This window comes from Phyllostomus hastatus, unplaced genomic scaffold (genome assembly GCF_019186645.2).
Source record: "Phyllostomus hastatus isolate PE091 unplaced genomic scaffold, TTU_PhHast_1.1 phas_scaffold_585, whole genome shotgun sequence".
NCBI lineage: Eukaryota > Metazoa > Chordata > Mammalia > Chiroptera > Phyllostomidae > Phyllostomus > Phyllostomus hastatus.
This window is the reverse complement of record NW_025334037.1, coordinates 11929278-11941332: the sequence shown is the minus strand read 5'-3', so window position 1 is coordinate 11941332 and position 12055 is coordinate 11929278. Positions and strand designations below refer to the sequence as shown.

Sequence of the window (12055 nt, the reverse complement as noted above, 5' to 3'; positions counted from 1 at the left end):
CAGTTAGTCTTCATTGGGTATTACGGGTGTATTTCTCCTGCCTGGATATATAAGGTAAAAGATGCCACTCTAGAAAGTGAAGGGATAATAACAAACTGCTCCCAGCCATCATGTGACTCTCAGTAAAATGATGCAGAAATCTTTGAGCTTAAAGGTAGGAGGCAATTAGACAAGGCAGAGCAGTTTAGGTGCCTTCAAACCTGACCCGAGGGAAGCTAGAGAGCAGAAGAAAAGGCCAACAAGAAAGAATCATGCAAGCTCATTACTGCTTGGGTGTGTGTGTGTATCCACATTTCTCCAAATAACTATTCACATTGAAAAGAGAATATAACATTCACATAATTGCACACAGTGTAGAGTTCATTCCTAATCTCATAAATAATGGAAGATGTATTGTAAAGAATAAAATGTAGTTAATTGCCTCTGCCACTAAATTGAAAAATGTCTCAGCACAAGTAGCGCCCCTTTTTCTCTAGCAGCCGGACCTTAAGCTAATTTTATGGATCAAGTCACTGTCATGCAGAATAGCAGCAGTAAGAGGCAAGAGTCTTTTCTAATTTGTTTTATATTTTATATTTTCTTTTACTTGAAAAAATCAAATGAACATCTAAAATTAACTCCAAGTATAACTCTTGGTAAATGGTGCTGAATTAAAATCCTAGCTCGGCCATTGAGAAGCTGTGTAACATTGGGAAAGTTATTTATTTCTCTAGGTCCCAGTATTCTCATTTATAAATGATGGTTTGGGGGAGAATAAAATGGCAGCACATGTACACTGCTTAGCACTCATTATTGAGCATATTAACTTTTATTATTAAATATTGTACAGCAAAAAAATTTATCCTGGAAAAGTTAGAAAGCTGTCTACTTTCCTAATTCTACCCTGACTCCATCAGGTCCTGATACACCTATGATTTCAGGAGACATTTAATTCCTTCAGTCAGATTCCATTCTGTACTCACTTATGTTTTCTTTTTCTTGGCATAGGGCAAATGGCTAAATTTGAAAAAAATTTCTGAGGTCAAAAGTAGAAAGTGAATTGAGATGCTAAAACAGTATTTTATAAAAACAGGTATTAAAACCCCAAAAGTCTAAAATAAATTGTTCTTGGGATAGAATTCAAGTGAATATAAATAGCCCAGGGCTCAATGGGTATCCTGAAATTGTTAGCCTACATAACACTAATAAAGTAATGTAGCTTTTTCTGCAGAACTACTCTTACAGTCCTCAGTGTGGACAATAACAACAAAAGATGGTTCCTCAAACACTGGAAGGCAGGCATAGATTTTTTTTTCTGATGACATGATGGCAACAGGTGACATGAAAGTATAAAATGGAAATCAGTGTTTAAAAGTCCATATACAATCATTTTTATTCTTGTATAGCAATGTCATACCATTAGTGCAGGTAGATTAGAGCTTGAGCAATGTTCCATGGGACAAAGGACTTTGTAAAACTGCACATCAGAGTCATGCATCAAAAAGAAGACAGTGCCACACAGCAAACACAAACACAGCACATAAAAATAAAAAGCAAATCACACACATTTGCATGCTTGCACAGCAGATAGCAAACCCTTTTCTTGCTGAGTAGATTCTTTCTCAGAGAAATAGATGAAGAATAGTCACTGGCCTCCAAATCCTATAATCATCCAATAACATAATGATATTGACACAATTACAGAAAGCAAAAAACTGTGCATTTTTAAAGAATTTCCGCCCTCCCTCCCCTTTCCCAATCTCCCAGCTCATGGAATGCAAACAAATAATGCAAAATAAACAAGTTTCTGGGGAAAGAAATTAAACTAACATGACAATTTCTAATTAGTGTGCTAAGGTAAATTACAAAACATAAATTCCCCCACATAAGAATATGACTTATTTTAGTTTATTACTTAAAATATATTTAAAAAGATCATATAAGAGCATTAATTTTAGGATTTAAAACTTATTAAGTTTGAAAATAAATCATATATTTCTAGTCTTAATTTAAATAATAAAAATGAAGCATATCAAAATATTCAGCATTATTTTTTAAAAGGTAGTTGAAGTATTAATCTTCAAAAAACTATTACCTTTACTGTTAGGAAGAATAATAATTAATACAGTTTAAGAACTTTTACATCTCTGCCAAACTAAAATCAAAGAATGCTTTCACACCTAGAGCCTTCTAAACACTTTTTTTCTTTAGTCTACAATTATAACAGCCCTTATAATACACTGATATACACATTTTTATGTCCATAAAGTTTCTATGCAAATTGGTTCAAATTGTATCTTAACATAAAATTCATCATCCATGCTTCAGATTATATGCCATATTTGTTTACTGTCTAGATGTCGTTAATAGATAATTGAAGAAGAAAATGATATCATTTATAACCCAAATACTGTTTATCTTTCTTTCAAACTTTAAATACATTTTCTTGTTATTTACTAGACATAAATGTGAGACATCATGTTTCAAAGCATACTGTAAATTCCCCATGTCCTTATGGCCTCAAGGATATTACCTTTGGTTGGTATCTCTGGATAATTTGCAATTTGTTTAAGCTATCACCAAATGTCATAGATTCAGTTCATTTTCATATTTTTTACTCTTATAAAAAATGTTTCAGTGGACATTCTGATGCCTATTTCTACGTATTTCCTTTGGATAAACTTTTAGAAGTAGAAAAACTTAGTTTTTGAACACTTCTGAAGTCTCTGATACATGATGTCAAATTGCCCTTCAGAAGAGACATACCAATTTCCAATTTTCTTCAATAATATATAGAATATCCCATTTTCCTACATTATCAACACTAAACATACAGTTGTCTTCATCTTTGCTAATTTTCATAGTTTTAATTACACTTACATATTACTAATGTGTCTAGCACTTTTTTATCTTTATTGGATTTTTATAAGTATTTTATGAATAGGCTGTTTATGACCATTGTCCATTTTTCTATGTTGGCTCATTTTGGAAATACTTCAGTACAGTAGTGGACTTATGATCTAAGAACTGACACTTCACGGAGGAAAAATTATCAAGAATGCCATAGAAAATAAATTGCAGGATATACTCTGTACGTGTTTGTGTCACGTGGCATAGAACGTTATCTGCCAAGAATCAAAAAGACAAGAAGCATGAGAGAAGCATACGCAATAAGTTGCTGTCCATACTCCCCAGCTCGCCCCTGGCATGCCTTCCCCACCCACTGAGATCTCTTGTCATTAGCTGTTGTGGAAATAGAACAAATCGAGTGAGTTGTGAATCAAGATCCTCTCACAAATAATCATACAAAAAAGCACTGCGACCAAGGGTAGCATATCAGTTGCCACAAAGATAAGAATGCTTTATGCAGGCAGAGACCTTTGAACAGCTGAAGACAGAAGGCTCTTGATACACACTCAGCACAGTGATCTACTTTATCATTCACTCAAACAGATTTTCCCCTTCATCAGGGCATCTTTTCATTTTATTTGCTATTCAAAACACTAGGACACAAAGGATGCTCTTCATCTTGTGTGCCACTGAAATGAAATCTTGAGGTAGAAAAAAGGGGGGAAAAAAAAACCTTGTCCTAAATTCCCTTTCAAAAGTGAGGTGTGAAAAGACATCAAGCCGAGTACACAGTATTATTGTTACAAGAAAGTCAATTCTGCAGGCACAGAATCCAAGGCCATCAGCAGCGGCTCAATCACTTCCTCACTTCCAGTGAATAATAAGAAAAATCCAAGGAGAAAGGGTTCCAGCAGGGAAATGGAATTTCTCATTGTCCTTCCTCCTGCTTTTCATTAACATCTATGGGCACAGCTGTTTCTTTTTTTCTGAATAATCCTAAAGTCAATGCTGTAATATCAGCTCCCTTCCTCCAGCTCCCAGGGCCTATTATACATCACCTCATGTCCTGTTCTGAGAAGCAGAAATTTCAAATTTATCTTTTCATTAAGCTGCAAATGAGAATGTATATTTGCTTTAATTTGGTACTTAGAAGGTTAAAAATAATATTTTCATTTTGATAGCCATGAGAACTTGGTCTTATTCTACTTTCATGGATATGTAAGTGCATAACACAGAAGATAATCAAAATCAAAGCTATTTTAACAACATACTCAATAGTTATCATATTTAAATTCTCCTGGATTTTCTTTGTAAAAAGTCAGGGGATTCTGTTAAACAGGGTGAAGAACTAGGCCATCTCAAAATTCTTCTTGATGTAATTTTAGATGCTGCAGAACACGTGTTTATATGTCACAACCATTATTCCGTACATTGCTTTGGGCTTTATTGTTACAAGATAAAATGTCTTACTTATTATCTGAATGGCACTTTAAAACACCACCAAAGCAAATAATATGCATTTAATTCTCATTAAGACCTTGGACTATGGTGACATTTACTCTAGAAAAAATTTCTTACTAGATGGACTCTTCTTTTATTCCAACTGTAAGTTTTATTGATTCAAGTAACAAAAGAGCTAATGGACAGTGAAAAAGTTGAGACAAGATCACATTTATATTCATGGTTAGTAATCTACTTGTCCTATAGTCACTGAAAAGCACTTCTTTACTGAAATCTGTTCAATGAACAAGTTAATAAACAATAAAGCAGTTTCCCCATCTGGACAATTTTTGGTAAGTGAGGGGCACTCCAGGATTTTAAACCCTGATGTTATTTTTCCATACATGAAGAGTGTACTCCTAATATTTGATTATATAGCTATATATAAATGAATTCATACTAGATCTTTCAAGTATATTTTTCACACTCCCTTTTTACAATCCTCCATTCACCAAGTTTCCTATTAACCTAAAGGTTAAAATCTATCTGTAAAGTTAATACTGGACTTAAAAAGAGGTATACATACATCTTCCACCAAAGTTGTTTTACTTTAATGCAAGGAAGTGATAAGAATAGTCAACGCCCCTTCATATAAATAACATCCAGTGAACACACTATTCAACATAGTATGCTATTATGCAGTTACTCTGGTTTATTTTTTCTTTCAGATATAAAAAGTTCTCCTAGTCTAAATTCATATATTTTTCTTCTCTGCTGTGATAATTCTCAGAAACGTGATGGCCACCAAGGTTTTAGCTGTTACCATCAATTTCCTAGGTTTAACAGGGGAATATTGCTTTGTGAGCCCAGAGGCACAGGGAAGCTGGCTGTCTGGAAGGCAATTTGTATACAGTCACACCTCAGTACTTATTGGTTTCAGAACTTGTCAAACCCTGTACTTGTCGCATTTTGATGAGAAAAAAATGTTTCATCTGAACAGACTGATGGCGGCCAGAGCAAAGGGGGGAGAGGGATCACTGTAGAAAGAAGAGGAAGGGACTAGTCAAAGGCCATGTATGAATGACCCATGGGTGTGGACTACAGTGTGGGGACTGACTGTGGCACTGGGGCAGGGGGTGGGCTGGATGGAGGATGCATTGCAAAGAGGGTAAAACTGGGACAAGTGTAATAGAATAATTACAAAAAAATTTATAAAATGTTTCATCACTCATTGCTTGTGTGCCACTCAGCGCACCTTTCTCATGATGAAACAGAGGTTGACACATCAGTCTCATGCTAGCTCAGTACCAGCCAGTTTCGGCACTCATCACAAGTTCCAGAACAAATTAACAAGTAGCAAGGCACCAGTGTACTTGTTCTTTCTGAAGGATGCTCAGCTTACTTTGATGTTAGTATTTGGCATTATGTGATGTTGTGGCTTGACTTTTTAAAGCAAAAACCAAAAGCTTCCTCCCCCTACAACATGTCCCCTTTCTTCGCTCAGTTCTATTTCATGAATAATGTCAAAATGTTGAACATTGTATGTTTTGTCCCAAAGAAACACAAAAACTCATTCTATGGTCTGGAAGTGGATTGGGAAAAATTCTATCACAAAACAAAACAAGACAAAAACCCAAAATTATCTGAGTAGGTCTGGGCACTAAGGTGTCTGTCCTTTATTTCATCATCTTTAATTACTCCAATTTCATGTTTGCTTGACTGATTTTTAACTCACTAAAATTAATTAATTAACAAACTTAAGTTGCAACAGAGTGAACATATGGGAAATGATATTTCCATGCCTTTGTACAAGTGCAAAGACAATAGTGCTCTCGCGGCTGGATCACACAGAGCTAATACCTTCCTAGTGCAGGTTAGAGCCTGGTGGTAAAATTGAATCCTATGTTTTCCAAATATCTCCCAATTTTGTATTGTATTTTCCTGATTTTACATTAGAACTAATTGTGCTATTTTGTTCCTATTCTTTACCCGCAAGATAACCAATGGTAATAAAACACAGATTTTTTTCTACCTTCAAAAACTCATTTACAACAAACTACAAACTCTTAAAAGTTAATGTGTGAAATGATATCACGCAAAAAGTTAGTTTTGATACTTGTACTGAAAAATACAACAATTTTAATATTTTATCAGTTAAAATTCTGAATAAAATACATACCCAAACCTTCTGATTCAAAGAGACATGTTTCATCAACCCCTAAATCTCGGCACCAGGATAAGAAATTTGCTGTGTTGTCTCGGGCAAAAAAGGAGCCTGAGGGTGCACTGGCTTTGCATGGAATCTTCTTCAATGGCAGAGTCTGCAAAAAAGAAAAGAAACCTCACTCTGGAGGAATTCTGGCAAAACCATTACAGTGACACATTAATATATATTTATGTTTTCAACACAATGCTTTGGGATGACCTTATGTGAACAAACAGGTTAGTGAAGAACTCTAGAAAAGGAAGTGAAATGTAAATAAAACTTAGCTGGCATTAGAGATGATAAAAATCTGTGCCTGTGAACAGACATCATAGTACCTAGTGGTAAAGAAACATAAATCCCTTCCCTGTCCCAGATGGCCTCTTTCCTTTCTCTTCCTCTAAGTAGCCTATCATTTTGAACAAAGTATTTATAAATATATTTCCCTTTTATGAAGAAAAGGAAACATAAATATGATACATGAGTATATAATATATAACACACACACACCTGCATTATTATGTGCATACATTTACACACTATAAAAATTGCATAGTAACTATAAAGTCAAAAAGAAAGCAGCAGAATGGTGTAACATCACAAGCCCCCATCACCAATACTAGAAAATAATACAAAAAATCTTTTAACAACAACATTCTACCATCTTTCTTCTAGACTATTTTCTTTTAAACCATAGGGTATTGTTATATTATATAATATAAAAATCATTCTGGTCAGATTTCTGCTATCTGACCTTGAAACATATTGTTTATATTCTGCACCATTTCTCTTCTGGGATAAGAAAATGCTTAAGATAGGGAGGGTGTGAACCTCTGCGGACTTTTCTACTAACAGTTTCTCTTAATTTTAGCCAGGAAATCTCCTTTGGCACCATACCAAGTGCCATAAAGAGTTGTGTGCGTTTTTTTAAAAAGAGACTATAACCAGTTTCCATGGCATTCCATGAAATCACACAATGCAACTCTACATGAAAGACTGAGCCACGAATATGGGTGATCTGGGCTACACAGAGCTTTGTCTCAAAGAGAAAAGATCAAGAGAGAAGTACTTTGTGATTTACATTCATGGATAGGCTGTTTCCTCTTTTCACTGTAAACCAGCAAATATAACCAAATGTTGTTGACTGTTGAGTCCATATATAAGGATGCTTATAAAAATGATACAGTGGTCCATTAGTGGACTGATGAAGTTCTGCTAACATCAAATACTACTAGGTTTCTTCATGAGCAGAGATTTTATGGCGAGACAACTAGAATACTCACTCACTAAATCATTTAGAAGTTGTAGCCATCCATCTCCCATCTCTGTGTTTGCTGACTAAATTTGATTTAGGGTCAGCATAATCGAAATTTTTGCATGAATACACAAATATCTGCAGAGATATATTTAGGTGCTATAGATATGTATATATATAAAAAGGGGGTTACCTATATAGCAATATCCCCTTAAACTTTCTGATTAAGTAATGGTCTTCAGAGAAATACTTTCTTATAGGAATTATAAAAACAACCAGAAATAGCATAGTATAATATCTCCTTTATAAAATATTCACTAACACCAATTGGTATTCATTAAAATTAAAATACATATACCCTTAAAGTTAGCAATTCACCTTCAGTACTACATTCTATAGATATTGTATTATTGTATTACTGCTTAGAAATATATGTATATTTGTTGCTACAGTGACTGAACAAGACAAATACAAGAAAACTCTATGCAACCCATTTTTAAAAGATAAATGTATATGTATTGAACCATAAAAATGTTCATTATATACTCTTAAGCAGAAACAGTAATTTGCCAACATATATATACACACACATACACACACATGCATGCATACATACATATCTCACAATTTTATTTTGTGATGTGTGTATACACATATATACTCTTATATGTATATGTGTGTACAAATACACACAATATAGATGGACATACATGAAATTAAATTGTATATAAATGAGTATTATATTTATTTATATAATTTTAGTTAGAAAAACTCAGGAAGAATATGCATCAATAGTAATATACTTGAGGAAGGTCACTGATGCATAGAGGATCATTTTCTTCTATTTTACGTAATTCAAAATACATTGTAGGATTTTGAGTGACTTTCCAATATTTTCATATTAAATTAGACAAAATAAATAATGCCAGCCAAAACATTAAAAGGTATATTTTTGAAATACACTCTCCAAAGAGGTGACTATAAAGCTTTTTTATGATGTGAATAAGGCAAAGATCATCTTTAAGAACATAAATAGATCCAAACACTGAGCCATTTTAAGATCTACCACTTCTGTCCCTGGATGGGGTAAAAAATAGCTTGTGAAGCCACTTCAAAGGGATGAATGAACTTACACACAAGAACTATAACTGAAGAACTATAAAACATTTGACACTGCTAAGGGCATGCTAGAGGACAGGAGGAGCACAATTTGTACATCACAAAGGAACACAATGTCCATACTGCATGAAAGAAGTTACAGATTGATCTGACACTTAATCCACCACGAGACACATTTTGAGAAAATACCCACAAGCAACAAGCCCACCCCCCACATTGTTCGGCTAACTCTTTAAGAATTTACAAGGATAAGCACTGAGTATATAAATAAAACTAGCAATTTTTTCCTACATACAAGCCTGTGGTCCTTACAAAGTCATCTACATATCGTATACCAGAATGTAAGTATTTATTTAAAATTCATTCATATTGAAAGACATGGAAGTTATTTTGGGACAAATAAAATGAAAGCTGGCTATTGATACTTCATAATCTGGAAATTCTCAGTGCAGAGAAACACATCAGCAACACTAATCTAACGATTTAGCATTTAAATGATTTATGGAGTATTTGCTTCTGTCCTGGAGCAGTTAGATTTAGTGCTTCCATCAGCTAAAGAGTAGAAACTATAAACAGTGTGAAAGGAAGCTTCCAATCATCATCCAGATGAAGTATTTTACTTGGTAAAATTTTCTAAAAGTCAGTTGCATTAGTTCAAATGACTAATGAACCCTTACCCACAGCGCCTGTAAAGGCCGTCACATACAACCAGGAGGAGAATCTCTGCTCATTGGCTGAGAGCAGCAGCACATAGTTTATAGGATTCAGCATTCTCCCTGGCTACACACCAACCAAAAGGCAAATGTGAGGGTCTCCCCAGATTGACGTGCCATTTATAACTGAGAGTCTTAGGGCAGAAGTTTGATTTCACTTGAATTAAATTCAATAATCCCTGCACTCAGTGCCTTTGGAACTTAAAAATATTTTGACACATTTGATACAAAAATATTTATGAAGTTCCGAAAATCTTCACAATTATACCTCTTCCAGTTCTATGACTTTTTTAAATTGTTAATTTCCTTTGGTTCTCATGAAAATCCTGAAGGAAGCCAGTTCTGAATCTTCTTTCATATTAATAAATAGAATAAAAACAAACTGAAATAATGAATAAAATCAACTTTTACCTTGCCAAGGAAATCTTGAAGAAGAGATTTAGAATAGAGAAGTGCCTGCCTTGAGTAATTATGGAAGTATATACTTGAGTAGCTGAAAACTGATCACAGATACAGAAAGGAACCCTTCAGATCCAAAGAAGTGGGGATTCAACAGAGAAGCTCCACACATAGCTCATCTGATATACCTTCCATAGTGATTCTCCTTTACTGCTCAGTTCTCCAAAGAACTCCTACAGCATTTAATTACATACCATCTTTAAATACTTACTGTATTGGTTTTTACAGACAAGGCTGTTATATACCATGTCCTCCAAACCTGACTGATGAGTGCATGAATGGATGGTTAGACTGGACCCTTCAAACCAGACCTTTATCTGCACGATAGCAGAAACAAAGACTGTGTTAGGCTTTTTAACCTTTTCAAGGGGTGTATTTCTAGTGCCTTCAAAATTCATTAAATTCATAGTATAATTATACATAAAATGCTTCCCATAAATTAAGAAATACTCAACTGGAAAATGTCAGTAACACCTTCCAACTGTTTTTGAAAGTTACTGAATACAGGATGATGAGCAGGGAACAACGGCCAAGCTGAACTGAGACTGGATAGAGCATGAGGCTCACTCACACACTAGCAAGGGTCATGCCACTGTACTCCAGCCTCCATGGCATGGAATTCAATATTTATGATAGCAAGTGAGAAATAACTGCTAGTAAACCATTGGGGTCATGTGCAAGTAGTCAATTAACTCTTCTAAAACCACGAGTCTGAAGTTTATCCTTTCATGTCTCAACAGGAATATTTACAGATTGGATGAATAACATACAAGAGAATGGTTTGAATTCCAAAAATGTCTTCTCCATTCCCTCAGGCAACAATCAAGTTAGGTTGCAATTAAAAGAAATTCTAAAGGCTTTTAATTCAATCCATTACCATTCAGGCACCTGCTAGGGCTTTAGAGTCCAATTACCTGAGTTCGAACTCAGCTATATCACCTTCTTGCAATGACACTTTTGGGTAAATTATTTAATGTTTCTGTGTCTTAGTCTCCTCTTCTATTCAACGAACATAGAAAATAATGCATTCCATGGGCCATGCATATATGAGTGTGATTAAATAATATAAATGAAGTGTAGAACTATTCAGCTAAGGTTTTTTTATTATTGTTGTCATCAATTCAAGTAAAAATATGCTAAATTGCCTATAATTTCCTTTTCTCATGTTTTATTGCAAACATTTCATTTTTTCTTATGGGTATAAGAACTCATAAAAAGATTGGCAAACAATTTCTAACTTCATGTTAAACTTGAATCTCACCTTTGGAATAGTTTTCCAACAGAACGTTCTTTACTAATGGGAATGTTCTAGATCTCTAGTACCCATTATATTGGCATATGGCTACTGAGCACTTCAACTGTGCTGAGTGTGACTGGAGACTAATTTTTCAACTTTATTTCATTTTATTCAATTTATAGACACATGTGACTTGTGACTTGTGACTATCATATTAGATAGTACACTCATAATAAAGAAAATAAAGCCACTTTTTGAAAGTTAAAAGAGTCCAATATTTGACCACTTCACTAGATTTCCTCTAACTAATATCATCCCCAGGTCTTTAACTCTCCTCAAATGCCAATAGTTTCCCTTTATACAATAGTTTCTGAGATACAAACTATGTTGGTCATTTACAAAGAATACTTATATACTGCAGAGTTCAACATGTGTGTCTTAGTTATTGTATCATGGGTATTATGTCTTCAAAAGGGCAGGAGTGACTAATTCTATTTGTAACACTTATAATAATCTACTCCTAGAGAACAGGATCTTATTTATCATTATACAGCCACAGTGCCAAATATAGTGCTTTACACATTGGCATTACTGACATTGTCTTCTGAACCATATGGAGGGTGGGGAAAATAGGAATCAACACTGGAGGCCCACTATACTCCAGGCACAGAAACACTTACTTTCATATAGATTATCCTCTTTAATTCTAAAAAAAATGGAGGCATGAATCATATACCATTCACTAGGTAGTTACATTTTCCAATAGTATCTACAAATTTTCCATGCAAATAATGAACTCA

General features: G+C 34.3%; 1 protein-coding gene across 3 annotated transcripts in view; it reads right to left on the bottom strand.

Moving 5' to 3' along the window:
• The window catches only part of GAS2 (growth arrest specific 2), a 115619-nt gene that overhangs the window by 68977 nt on the left and 34587 nt on the right, over positions 1–12055 (bottom strand). For all 3 annotated transcript variants that reach the window (XM_045825449.1, XM_045825448.1, XM_045825447.1), the window contains one exon: positions 6449–6590. In XM_045825449.1, the coding sequence (XP_045681405.1) occupies positions 6449–6590 (142 nt within the window). The remainder of the gene's footprint in view (positions 1–6448; positions 6591–12055) is intronic.